General features: G+C 38.9%; 2 protein-coding genes across 10 annotated transcripts; both read right to left on the bottom strand.

Moving 5' to 3' along the window:
• Positions 1 to 5,268: 5,268 nt before the first annotated feature.
• LOC103436134 (histone H1-like) lies at positions 5,269 to 8,702 on the bottom strand. Its single transcript, XM_008374557.4, has 2 exons — positions 5,996 to 8,702; positions 5,269 to 5,854 (listed from the first exon to the last, which is right to left on the bottom strand). Exons 1-2 carry the CDS (start codon positions 6,182 to 6,184, stop codon positions 5,471 to 5,473), a joined length of 573 nt encoding a protein of 190 aa, XP_008372779.1. The 5' UTR covers positions 6,185 to 8,702; the 3' UTR covers positions 5,269 to 5,470.
• On the bottom strand, positions 8,686 to 13,813 carry LOC103436133 (uncharacterized). Of its 9 annotated transcripts, none has more exons than XR_011575762.1 (11): positions 13,352 to 13,813; positions 11,926 to 13,094; positions 11,765 to 11,854; positions 11,005 to 11,469; positions 10,559 to 10,592; positions 10,319 to 10,468; positions 9,986 to 10,242; positions 9,797 to 9,891; positions 9,638 to 9,761; positions 9,473 to 9,557; positions 9,026 to 9,380 (listed from the first exon to the last, which is right to left on the bottom strand). XR_011575762.1 is itself a non-coding variant. In XM_070812634.1 (11 exons), exons 1-10 carry the CDS (start codon positions 13,572 to 13,574, stop codon positions 9,489 to 9,491), a joined length of 2,589 nt encoding a protein of 862 aa, XP_070668735.1. In that variant the 5' UTR covers positions 13,575 to 13,813; the 3' UTR covers positions 9,026 to 9,380; positions 9,473 to 9,488. The 9 variants fall into 9 exon arrangements, 4 of the variants coding, with proteins under 4 accessions (XP_070668735.1, XP_070668733.1, XP_070668734.1 ...); XM_070812634.1 differs by having other exon boundaries at positions 9,725 to 9,761; XM_070812632.1 differs by having other exon boundaries at positions 9,638 to 9,690; positions 9,798 to 9,891.
• Between the last annotated feature and the right edge of the window lie 495 nt (positions 13,814 to 14,308).

The raw sequence follows: 14,308 nt of genomic DNA, 5'->3' as shown, positions 1-14,308 counted from the left end.
TAACCCGTTTGAGAACACTCTTTGTGCAGATCAGATAAGTATCATGCATTGGCATAACCAACAAGGCGAGAATCGACTCGAGATAAGGGGGTGCAACATCACTCTAAGATCCATAGAGATAGAATAAGCCCATATCTGTGGTACCCTTAAGGTAGCGGAATATGTCTTTAACACAGGCCCAGTGTCTACGTGTTAGTGCATTATTGTATCTTACTAAAAGATCAACAGCGAAGGAGATGTCGAGTCTAGTACATTGAGCTAAGTACAATAAAGCGCATGTAGCACTTAGATAAAGAACTTCATGCTCCAAAATCTATTCATCCCTCATTCGGATAGAAGGGATCTCGTTTTACATCTAGCCAACGACCATAGGAATACTCGAAGGCTTTGTTTTATTCTCGTTAAAGCAGCACAACACCTTATGAGTGTAGTTCGATTAATATACTAAAATTTCATCTAAACGGTGCTTTATCTCGAGACCGAAATAGTATAAGTCTTTCCTAGATCTTTCATCTCAAATTCTAACTTCAGGTGTGCGGCAGTTCTCTGGAGCTCTTTAGAAGTTTCGATGAGGTTCATGTCATCGACATAAATTGCAACAATCGCAAAATCAGAATGTGACTTCTTAATGAAAACACAAAGGGCATAGTTCGTTGTTCACATATCCTTGACTAGTTAAATACTCACTCAGGCAATTATACCATATTCTTTCGGATTGCTTCAAACCATAGAGTCAACACCTTAGCCGAATTGAGAGCGTGTTTCGGGGTTTGAGACAAAGTGGGAATCCTCCACGATAAATCACGTTGTTCTTCATGAATGGTAACGTTCTTATCTCCCTTTAACGACAAGAAGATTGTCTCATAGAAGTGACAATGCGTTAAACGAACGGTAAACAAATCAACTGTCAAAGGTTCTAAGTAACGAATGATTGAAGGAGAATCATATCCGACATAGTTTATCATCCTCCACTAAGGCCTTATTTTTGTACGTAAAGGCGACGAAATCAGTACATAGACTGCACAACCAAAAGCACGCATATGCGATATGTCGAATTCGTATTCGGTAACCAACTGAATGGCGTTATATGGTTAGGTCGCAACAGGCCTCAGGCGGATTAACATGGCTACATGCAATATTGCATGGCCCCAAGCAATGATCGGGAACTTGGTACGTATGACCAACAAATGAGCATTCATTTGTAACCGCTTAATGAATGCCTCTACCAGGCAGTTCTGGGTGTGAACATGGGGTGCTAGTTGTTACTTCAACCTTAACAGACATGCAATAGTCATCAAAAGTTATCCAATCGAATAGATTTGATCGGAAAATTAGGATGGTGAGCATATATTGTATATTAAATATGTATTATTGTATTATTATTCTATAATTATAATAAGTTTAAAAAATGAAATTTTATTTATTTATTTTATGATATATAAAAAATAAAATATAATTTATAATTTATAAAATATTATAAATACTAAATAAATTATATATAATGCGGATATAGTCGAATGGTAAAATTTCTATTTGCCAAGGAGAAGAAGCAGTTCGATTCCCACTATCTGCTCAGGATAATAGATACGTATATTAAATTTTGTTTTTTATTTAATAGATAAAGCATTAAGTATAGCTAACCACAATAGTATAGGGGTTCTACTGTCCACTCTATTTTCCTCCCACCAAAATGAAAAGGGTAATTCATTATTATATTTTGTTGTCCACAAAAAAAAAATGTTGTGGAGACGGGATTTGAACCATGACCTCAAGGTTATGAGCCTTGCGAGCTACCATGTTGCTCTACCCCGCAATGCATAAAAGAATTGGGAATTAATGGACAAACAAGGATTGAATGCGTCCATCTACCATATATGTACCAATAGGATAGCCCATTTATACATAATGTTAAAGAGGCCCCTCTATGATCAGAGAAATTAATAGAAAATGGATATTTTAATACTTGCTCTGAGCTTGATAACCTGAGCCAATAGTTTGGAGATTGCAGGGTTCCTTGTGGACAACAAGCACACTTATGACCAACATGTGGAAGCGTCAACCAAAACCATAAAATATCTAAATGGTCCGCAGAGAGGGTGAATCAATCCACAAATGTCCCCTTGAATCCTTTGTAGAAAAATAGGAGGATGCGAGCAAATCTTGTCATAATAAGGCTTAATAATAAGTTTTCCCATATAACAGGTTTGCTATGTGATTCCTTGAATCGAACCTAAACTTCAGGTTAGTGGATGCCCATGTGATAATTTGAGGATACGGTGCATCGCTGTTCGTCCAGGATGTCCCCAACGATCATGCCAAAGTGTAATTTTATGCGCGGTCCCAGAGGTAAGGCCGGCCACATAGTGGCTCTCTATAAGGCGTATGGTTGTATTATACAGACCACTCGGGATACGCTCCATCTTCTCTAAAATACGCTTCTGGCCATATTCGTAGGAAATAATGCAAAAAAATTCAACCTTGTTTTCTACATAGGTTTCAACATGGTAATTATTATCTTTAATGCCCTTGAAACTCAACAACGTTTTTCCGGAATGTGGAGAATGGAGTGCCTCATTAATGGTTATTATTGTATCATTGGACAACATTATACGTGTCTTACCGCATCCTTCGATCAGGTTGGATGGTCCTGAAAGGGTTGTCAGATGTGCATCCTTAGGTATAAAGTTAGTGAAATAGATGTGTTCACACAAAACGGTGTGTGTGGTTGCACTATCTGCCAGACAACTAACTTTCCCACTAGTCATACCTAGAAATAAAAATTAATTGAAGCGGTCACATGCATAAAAGTTTGAAAACTTAAATTCATTCAATTAATTATTTCGAGAAAAGTTTATAAACTTCAGGTTCATATTACTTGCAAACAAACGCATATATATACAGAAATATGCAAGAAAATATGCAAATAGAATTTCAGGTCTTAGAATTATAATAATTGAATTAATTTTTTGGACTTTGGACCAAAAGTAAAGTGTGGGTGAAAAATAACAATTAAGTTCAAGGCCAAAAAATATGGGCCAAAAGCCCAAGGGTGGGCTGAACAAATTAATATTGTGAGATCCAGGCCCAAATTTGAGCTGGAATGGGCTGATCAGGCCAAAAGGATATAGGCCCAAGGCAGCAAAAGGGCTACCAAGGAAAACCGGGCTCAAAATATGCCCAGGCAAGGGTGATGACCATGTACGGTAGGGAGCATGGATGCACCAGCGAGGTTGGGATTTGGTGTGTCGCAGCATAGGAAATCCACAACAACCACATAGACTTGGTTCCACTGCAACGGGGACATGGGGACATCGATGACCAATTGGGTTGGTGTCACGAGTGGGCCAAGATAAGGGTTTGGGCTTGCAGTAATGAGCCCAAAAGAAAAGAAAAACCTTTTTTTTTCTTTCAGCTTAAGTCAATGCCAGGCCCAAAAATTGGTATCGAGCTTGGGCTAAGAAGTCCTAGTAGAACTAGGGGTTTTTGCCAGAGAAGATGACCAGCGCCGCCACTGCAGGTGGCCAAATCTTGGACGGGAAGACTCAGTGGTACCCTTTTTGGGTGTTTTCGACCATGATTACAAACGGATATTTTGAAATCTCAACATTTCAACCAAAAAACCCTAGAAATTCAAATAGGAATTTCAAAAAATCCAACGAGATTCAAAGGAATTTTAGTCAATCTTCGTCGGTGGACAAGCTTCAGGCCGTCATGACGGTGACCGAAGGTCAAGGTTGGGTTGCAGGCCCACCTGTGATGGTGGAGACGCCATTAAAGGCGTTAGGTTTTTCTGGGTTTCAAAACCAGAAGCCTTCGTCTCCAGTTCTATGGTCTTGCGGCTCGGCTCAGCCACTCAGGCTGCAGGCCTAAGGGCTGATGGCTTGACGACTTGGTGGCTTACCAACCGTGGCTTTCACAGTAGAAGGGTTTGGAAAGAAACCTTAATCCATATTTTAATTAAAAAAAAATTCAATTTCCAGATTAATTCAATGCATATTCATATAAATAATTTAATGCATGTACATATATTTGATGCAATTCATGGTAATATTAAATTCACATAATTTAATAATTATGAATATAATGCATACATAATTTATGTAGAATCTAAAATTCGAAAAGCATAAATTGAGTCATGCATCATGGTGAATGTTCATGCTATCAGAGCTGCAAAAATATCAAGATAACCGTTGTTTTGAAAGAACCTGATTGCATGATGATATTATTGAACTGGTTTGATGCATAAAACTTCCACGTTAGATTTCTAAGTGTAGCGGTAGGAGCATGCTGATAATGTGTTATGGCCTATATTTAACTAAGAGAGGGGGGCCAGCGGCACAGATAAACTATAGAGAGAGATGCGTTTGTAAGGTTGTGTAGAGGATGTGTTATTCTCCCTACACATTGCCTTTATTTATAGTAATAAGGAAATGAAGAAATTCTTCTCCTCCAAAGAATACGAGTTCTAATATGGAAGAATAACTAAAATCAAATCAAATCTAAAGGGGATATAATCAAACTAAGATTTAAAAGGATTTTAATAGTGATAGATTTGATAAGATCAAAGAGGATTAAAGACTCCTACAAAACTTATATGGATTTTTAAAGAATTTGAATGGATTGTGGTGGATTGTGGTGGAAGGATTTGAAATTCTAAGGGGTGAAGTTGGATTCTTTTTAATCTTGGTTATTAATACTTTTGGCTCTCAAATCCTACAAAATCCACAATTTATTGAAATCCTCCAAAATCATAATTTTTTTTAATATACTTAAGATTTGAATGGATTTTAAAATCCTTTAAAATCTTTTAATTGACTACACCTAGATTTTAAAGAATTCTAAAATCCTTTAATTGACTACACCTAGATTTGAATGGATTCTAAAATTCTTTAAAATCTTTTAATTGACTACACTAGGATTTTAAAACCTTTTAAAATCCTCTTAAATCCAAATTTGACTACACCTCCTAAGATTTACTTAATTACGCTTAAATAAGAAGTTTATAACATATATAATATTTTCAATAACTTAAATACTTGTTTAGAATTTTTTTAAAAATTGAGATTAATTTGGAAAGACTGTAGGGACTTAGGAGGTATAAGATTCTTATTTCTTGTTTTTTTTGTTTGTTTATATGTTACTTATTAGGGTGAGATTGTTTTTTTAAAGGGGTTTGTATTATCATACACCCTTTCTTCATAGTTATTACCATTGAAATAATTTCTGGCTCGCCCAATGAAAGAGGGGATGCAAAGCAAAACTCAGCAATTAGCACAAGTTAGTTCTTTCATTCCAAGAAAACTTGCAGATTACAAAAAGACCCCATTTTTCCAAAGTTTACGGCCATCTCCTCCATACACCAAAAGATTCCATATATTCACATACAAAAACAGAGCACCGACAAACACAACTTTCTCCAACTTATTATTCTGCCCTACTTTTTATACATCTTTCTTCGTCTTCACATATTTCAAGCAGCAGACTTCTTCGATTTCTTAGCAGCAGAGCTCTTGATCGACTTGGGCTGCTTGGGCTTCGCGGCGGTTGACATCTTGTTCTTTTTCCCGGGCTTCTTAGCAGAGGAGGTCGTTTTGGTCTTCTTCTCCGCTTTTGGTTTCGAAACGGCGCTTGTTTTGGCTGTCGATTTCTCCTTCTTGCCCGCCTCGGAGAGCTTGTACGAGGCTCTGATCTTGATCAACTTTCCTCTCGCCGCCGAGTTCTTCAGCTGCAGTGCCAGAGTCTTCCTGAAGTTCGCCGGGAGCACCGCCTTGTGCTTCTCCTCCATGTGCTTTGCTATGGCGTACGGACTCGACCCGCTCTTCTCGTTCAGCGCCATAAGTGCTTCCATTATCATCTGCAAACAAAATTCGCAACCAAAATTCAAAAACTGAAGAAAATGATCACAAATCTTGAATTCGAGCACCATTATAAAAAACCCAGAAGCAGAAATGGAGAAAATGAAGAAATCGGGATCTGAAATCGCAAATTCAAGTACCTGAAAGTATGGAGGATGAGCGGCGGTTTTGGTTTTGGGTTTTGGCTGTGCAGGCTTCCTCTCTTTTGGAGTCCTGGGTTTCGTCTGCCTAGTTGGCTTTTCTTCCTGCTTGGGCTCCTCCGTCACCGGAGCCTCCTCTGGCGGTGGGGCATCCACGGCGGGTGCTTGAGCTTCTTCGGTGACTGACATCGCAAAAACGGAGAACAGAAAACGCTAAATTTTTCGTTTCTGGAGTAGAAAGATAACCGACTGACGGGATTAGACACTGGACCTCTTGGAATTTAAATGGAGGGAGCAATCTGCGGCTGGGGAATTCTGGGCTGTGATTGGGCGATTCGATGTATTGGGGATTGCCAGGTGTGCATAGGAGAAATCGGGGACGTACACGTGGAGATAGAGATTGGATGCTGGATTTTCTGCGTGGCAATTTTGGTTTTGTTATCGAGTTTGATTGTGGTGGGAAGTGTGTTTGTCTGTGTTTTTCTGGTTGTTCTTGTCGGGGATTTTCTGCGGGTTTAATTTTTATTTGGATGTGGAATTTTGGGGTTAATGAAGAGAGGAAAGTGTGTTTTTTGCAATGTGGGTTGAAGGAGCAAAAATGGTTTACATTTAAGTGTGGAATTGTGGTAGAAAAACAAAAGAATAACAATTTCTTTAGAGGGAAAGAAAGAAACATTTGTTTTTGTAGGTTGAATGAGGTTTATCATTAGCAAAATAATTTCCGCAAATGCGAATCAAGTGACACAGACATAGAGAAGTGTGCACAAAAAGAAAAAAGCGAGAAAAAAACACGGACAAAAATAAACATTTGGTATATTTGCATAAATATAAACACAATTTCGTACTCACACATATAGCTCTACTCATCTTAAATATCTTTGTTCTAATTGTGTTCGTCTTCTTTTACTTTTGTTGGAATTCAATTTATCTTCTCTCTATACTCCATTTGTTTCCCATCAATTACATTGTGAAAATGCCCAAATTTCAAGTATGAGTTGAATACGCCCTAGGTGGTACGTATATCCGTGTTCAACCTTCTGTGTTTAAATTCTATGGTCCTCCAATTGCGTTATATGTCCCACTTTACTCTTTTCGTCAATTTGATCTCCTTTTTAAGGAGTAAAATCAATAACGTGTACAAAACAATGACAAAAAGGACAAAAGTTAAACACGTGGGGGCAATTAGAGTTCAATGACCATTGTCGTAATCAAAATTTCCACATCCGTAATTGATCGAAACTTTGTAAGACATCGATCAACCGTAGCTTACAATGTAGTATTTGGTGGAAATTATAATAAACAAGATATAAACTATCAACGTCTTTACAAATTCTGTCCAACGTAAAGACTTGGTTTTTGTTCTAGAATTTTCTCTGTTATGCAAACCTGAATGAACAAATGACATGACAGAGGAACTTTGTAATATCCTGCTCGTAATTCAACTCTCTGTACGGCACCATGTCTGACTCGAGACTGCCAAACAGACAAGTAGCACCATAATGCAGAAAATCAAACACACCACATACTGTACCGACGTACGTCAATCATGACATTCTACATGCCCTCGTTTGGTGTTCAAAATTGGCTGAATTAGATAACTCACTAAATTCAATGTATGCCTACGTCCAGTTTCTGTCAATTGAGGGTAAAAGATGGACTCGTAAGAAGAAAAATTATCCCTCCCAAAATTTGGAAGTTTAGATCCAGTTCTTCCTTCAACATACATTGGATCTAGGGAGCTACCCAATCCAATCCAATCCAATCCAATCCAATCCAATCCTAGACACCAAACAAGCCTATACGGTTAGCAGTTATCCATGTTTCTGTATGCTCAATGTTTTCAACAGAGAAATGGAACCTATATACAACTGCTAGTAAGAAAATCTTAATGTTATGCGATATGCGACAAGAGGCACGGGTCATAACACCAATCAATGACAGGTCAGTATAATACCTAATCCTCTAGTGAGCAGTGTTATGTATGTCAAAACCAATTATAGCAGAGTCATACAGATCCTCTTCTGGGAGAGGATCGGTAGGACGGAGCTACTACCCATTTGACAAAACAAAGACTAAATTCCTTCAAATAAGAACCCAAAAGTAGTGCATTTAGATTAGCAGAAACATCATGAATGACTAGCATTTGCCTACTCAATCACAATGATGATACAATCTAAAGCCCTAACGAAAAGTAATTGGATAATCAGAATGAATTACAGCCTGAGCCACTACCCGTTTGAGACAACAGACAATATACCTTTAACTTCAATTGAGAACCAAATACATTCAGCATCTGGCCCCGAATTTCCAGAAAAAAAAAATCATAAATGGCCAGCATATGCCAAAACTAGAGAAGAAAATTCTACCATAGAAAGTCCAAATTTCTTGATGACAACCACAAAAATTCATTTGTCGGAGCTTTAAAACTACTTGCCCAACAACTAGTTATCACCTGAAAAGCAATGAACTCCTTATTCCTCCTCACGGGGATCTTCCACAGGATAAAACTTTTATGAAATTGATATAACTGGGCACCATATGACCTGATCAATCCCTTATGCTCCTCGCAGTTATAACATCAAAGCAAATGTGGTTGAATTTTTTGTAATTCCAAATGGCATCATCCCTCGGAAAAATACGAAAACTAAGGTATACCTCTGGCAGAACAGTTTCATGACAAAAGGCAAAACTGGTTATGAACCGCTAAATCCATGCTAAATACCCAAAGCTACATTTCAGTGTGGAGAAAATCACTACATAACATCATATACACCAACATCAGAATGTCATATAGAGCCTACCCTAATTTAGAAAAACCTCTGAGAATATAATCACACATGTTTCTCATTGATTTCGAAGAGAACTCCATAATTTATGCATATTTGTCTCTCCATAAAAAGCCGTCGGTTCATCTTCATCTGCATTTCTGACGTTAACCCTTGCATCTCCATGAAAAAGGATAAACCCTAAACTAAAAACCTGTCATCTCTAAAATCACCAAACTTGACTTCTCTAAACCACAAAATTAACTGCAATCAACAAGTAATTGGCCCGGGTCGGTATTTATAGATAGGGATGAAACAAGTACCTTAACTTCAAAAGAACAACTATAACACAGTGCTCCAGTTGTCCATGCCTAATGAGTCGGTCTCCTTCCACCTCCACTATACACATAATTACTAGTTTCTTAAGTCAAGGCCCTTGGAGACTACCTAAACTACAAACAGAAAAGATTTGGAAATCCTACTGAAAATTAATTTAATGGGCAACGAACAAGTAAAGAAGACAGATAGAGGACGAAAGGAAAGATGAAGACAGAGAAGAGAAAAAACTATGCAACTTCTTTCAAACAGCAAGCTGCTAGCCCATCTTCGATCAAGTACACCTGATCACAATTAAATAAGTACCATTACGACATTAACGTACCAAATTCACAATAACGGATTTGAACTTAAAATCACAAAACACTCGTATTACCAAAAAGTTCTTGAGTCTAATAGTAGCGGCCACCTGCATATGAGTGATTGCCCTCGAAATAAGATGAATATGGACCGGAATTATACTGCAAAACAAGATTTGATGCATCATAATTACGTTAATGTAACATGTCAAGTAAGGATGAAGTGAACATCAATTGCTTACTCCAGGACCACAATAATCATGAGGGTAGACACTGTTGCGAGCTCCGTAAGTATCTAAAAGACAAGTCAATTAAGATAGTAAACTGACATAAAAGTAACTATACGGGCAAGACGAGGAGAAGAGAGGAAAATTAAAAGAAAACTGAGCATAAACTCTTTACCCCTATAATGGTTTCCATGAAACGAAGCTGCTGGATCAGTGTAATCCAACCGTGGGCGACAACTACTAGGCTCCGAGTAGTCATAATCATAGTCCTAGAAGTAGCAGTTTCATATGATAAGGAATGCCATAAAATGCTTAACAAAAAAACAAAAACATAAAAAAAAAAAAAAATCAAGGGAATCTTACTCTCATGTGAAATGGACGTTTTATTCCATGTGCGTTATCATTGTAAAAATAAGGTTCATCAAAATGACCCCCCATGAATGGTCCATCAAACTGTCCTGGAGAATATGGATGCCTCCTAGGAGGAATATGCATACCATAGCCTCTATCAGGGGCATCATGCCAAGTCCGATCTGTGTAGGGTCTTGATGGTGGGGCAGCAACTGGAGCACCTCCACCAAATCCATAACGACCGTCCCTGAAAGAGCCCCTTCTTCCCCCTGATAAACATAACAAAATCAGTAAGTTTTGTTAGGGGGAGAAACTACAAGACACAAATGTAATCACAATAAAAACCTTGTCCATGAAACTCGTATGGGTAATCGAAGTCATATTCGTTCGGGAAACCCATCCTGCCAGTTTGACCACGTCCACCACGATAGAAATGTCTGTCAGGTTGGAACGTTGCACGGTTGAAATGATGTCCAACGCGACCAAAACCCCGTCCTATGAGCAATAGAGACTTAAAGAGTGAGAACAAGAAACAATGTGCAAATCAAAATGAATTTTCAATCAAAACTCAAACATATCTCTTACCAGATCTTGAAAAGATACCACTACCGACACCATCCTACACACATGCATACATACACATGTAAGGGATGAACTTTATTTACAATTGTTATTGCAATTACTTGTTGGCCATTATTTTCTTCATATATGATTGCATCAGTCAGAATTTGTAATTGAAGTAACGTACTCTTAATCCCTATTTTAATTTGTTACCTACCCATGTTGATTTTTGTAACTCTAGGTAAAAGTGAAAGCAAGACTTTCAAATCCTTTGCCTAAAACTCAGGCTGTGAAGGGTGGAATGTGCGGTGGATTTCAAATTGGTCATGTGCCTACATGATTGCACGGACAAATGCAAATCAGTTAAAGAACATTCCCATATATTTTTTTATTTTTCCAATGTGCCAGATAACCTAATCATTTGTTTTTGTACCCACACACACACACACACACACAGAACACAAGAATACCTTTGAATTCCCATCCATCAGTTCTATGTTATTTATACTATCAACAAAGGCCACTGCAGAATCATGGGTAGAGAAATCAACAAATCCAAAATCCTTCCGCTTGGCTGTAGACATATTCCGAGCCACAACAACGCGTAAGATTTCTCCATAGCATCTAAATTGCTCTCTAACTCTGTCCTCATCCCAATGAGGTGGAAGCCCATCGACAAATACAGACTTCACTTGGGACATGATCTCTGGGTCAGGCTCACGTATAGGTTCAGCAAAAGCCACTTTGGCAGCTCTTTCAGCGTGGCCAAATATAGCATCGGGCTGTTGAAGCCTCTTGTATGCAAGCCTAGCATCACCACGACAAGAGAATTCAATAAATGCAAAACCGCGGCTCAATCCATCACTTTGAACATCTGGAACAAGATTTATATTCTCAACACCTTCCACACCATAATCCTTCAGTTTCTGTTTAATCTGTCATCCCACATTAAGATAAGGGAAAGAGTGAACGAGCCATACAAGTATTCATTTTTGCTACTTATTTGTTTATCAGGAGAGGTCGCACTTGGTGCGATGGCAAGTGCCTTCGCCCATGAGCAGTAGGTCTCGGGTTCGAGACTTGGGAGCAGCCTCTCCATAAATGGGGGTAAGGCTAGCCGACATTCACCTCTCCCAGACCCTGCGTAAAGCGGGAGCCTTGTGCACTGGGTACGACCTTTATTTGTTTATCAGGTTATGCATTCAAGACTGATATGATATTGGCACTTACAGCTTCCTTTGTCCAGGTATTGCATATATTACCCACAAACAACATGTCATTGTCCTCACTAGGTGCTGTCCCACATCGCTTCCCTCTTATCTGCAAATTGGTTAATTAGCATGAAGTTTACAAAAATATGAAACAGGAAAGGCAGAAAGAAAAATCCGTACAACAGGGTTTTTCATTTCAGACAAAGCATGCCTGGCATACTCCTTATTTTCAAACTCCACAAATGCATAACCCTTGTGCTTATTAGTTGAAGGATTCTTGTGTAACCTAACTTCAACTATCCCTCCAATCCTCTCAAAGACCCTTCTCACATCTTCCTCCACAGCATCCTGATCAAGCCCACCAAGAAATATCTCACGTTCTTTCCTCATCTTGTGCTCATGGGGTGTAAATTCCTTATGTTCATCAGCCAATCTCTCAGTTTCTTCCGCGGGATCCTCTGCATCATCCTCTGGAAGTTCCTCCTCTCCATGTTCTCCACGATCCAATTTCTCACCATACTCTTCCATCTGCTCATCACCATCATACACCCCTTTACCATGCTCAACATCTTCTCCTTGTAACCCCTCTTTGGAATTTTCTACCTTGTTAGCAGCCTCACTACAGGTCTCGACTTCATCTCCATTATCCTCCAACTCCTTCTTCTGATCTCCTTTCACTTCTACTCTCTCCGACTTCTCCTCCTGACCTTCTTGCACTTCCACTCCCTCTTTTACATCACGAGATGGTTCATTCTCAGAAGACTTTGAAACCTCCCCAACTAAAGATTTTTCTGCCTCAATGGGATCCTCTTCCTCTGTCACTTCCACTCCCTCCTTTACATCACAAGCTAGTTCATTCTCAGAAAACTCTGAAACCTCCCCAGCTACAGATTCTTTTGCCTCAAAGGGATCCTCTTCCTCTATAGGATCCTCCTCCTCAACAGGATCCTCTTCCTCTTCAGGATCCTCTTCATCTTCATTCGGGTTTACTTTTACTTCCACGGTTGTTTGTTTGACTGTTGCAGGCTCTCCAACATTCTCAACAGTGCTTACTTCAAATTCCACAATGCTTCCATCCTTCTTAGCAGACTCTCCAACATTCTCAGCAACCGCTTTCTTTTCTGTAACTTCCACGTCACTAACATCTGCGGTTTTCCCCTTGTTCAATGCATCTGCTTTCGCCTTCACTGATGCCCCCAATTTCGGTGTCTGCGGTGAAACAGATTTAGCAGATGCCAGTGTCTTAACTTTCGCCGACAACCTTTTCGCAGGTACTTTTTTCACCACAGCAACTTTAGCCGCCGGTGCCACTTTAGCAGTACCAGCTGATCCCTCAGTCCCCTCAGCTACTAATCCAACCAATAATTTAAATCAAAGAAAAAAAATTAAGTGAATAACTAACTATCACAATGCTATATTCAGAACTAAAATAATCAGTCGTAAAAATCTTCAACTTAATTAGTTCAGCTGAGTAACAAAGTTCAACTTCTACATGCAGCAGCAACCAAAATTCCAGATGATAAAACCCTAATTTAATCAAACTAAATAATTGAAGTTTGAAATTAAATAATGAATCTACTAACTGACAAACTAATTCAATAACTACCTGATGATTTGGGGGCCTTCGAATCAGCAGGCGGTGTCGTTTCGTTCTTCTTGGCCTGCTTCAGTCGGCCGGCACAACCGCGCTTTGTTTCGACGGTTTTCAGAATGGCCACTTCTAAGTCCGGCGGGGAAGCCGCCGGTGGTGCTTTAGCGGCGGTTTTCCTCGCCGGCGGCGTTTTCTTAGCGGTCGGCGGTTTGGAAGCGTCCGCCTTGCGAGGTCTCATGCTTAGGATATGCAGCGACTCAAACGCGAAGAAATTGAGAGGGAAGTGGAGATAGGGGTTTGGTTGTCGGAGTTTGTGAATCTGACCGTGAGTAGCGGAGCACGGTGGAGTTTTCAGTTTCGACGCGAATAAGGTTTTGTCTTTTGAGTTTGCTAAATGGAGAGCGACGCGCTAGTTTCGTTGGAAAACAAACGTCCACTAAATAGTTTCTCTTTTCTTCCTCTGTTTCTAGCGTGTACGAAAAGTGGCTTATTTCAAGAAAAACGGTTTTATTGGTGCATTTGAAATTTGTGCTCTTCTGATAGTTCCGTTGCAAACGTTAGTTTAGTAGTCGAATTTAAATTCTCCTTGTCATAATCTTTTCGCTGATATTTTTTTATTCAACATTGCCATATCATATGCATTATTCGATAGTTTGAATCTGAATTGTTACTATTGTTTCTCTAATTTTACTATGCTACAAATTACTTAGGATGATAAATTAGGAGAACAACTTACATGAAACAAATTTACCATTACGCGGCGTCTCAATTCAATACTAAATTATCATGTGAAGAAAAACTTACTATTGACAACATAATATTGGATGCAAAACTCCACATGATAGTGAACCCGTTTTATATAAGTCTTTCTCACGGATTAAGATTTGACTTGAATACTTTTCTTGCTTTTTTATGTGCAATTCTCGTGAGATAGGATTTGCAAATGTTGTTTGTGAAGACAATTTTACAACG

This window comes from Malus domestica, chromosome 15 (assembly GCF_042453785.1).
Source record: "Malus domestica chromosome 15, GDT2T_hap1".
Classification (NCBI taxonomy): Eukaryota; Viridiplantae; Streptophyta; class Magnoliopsida; order Rosales; family Rosaceae; genus Malus; species Malus domestica.
Note: the sequence above shows the minus strand (reverse complement) of the source record. Positions and strands in the feature narration are given on the sequence as shown.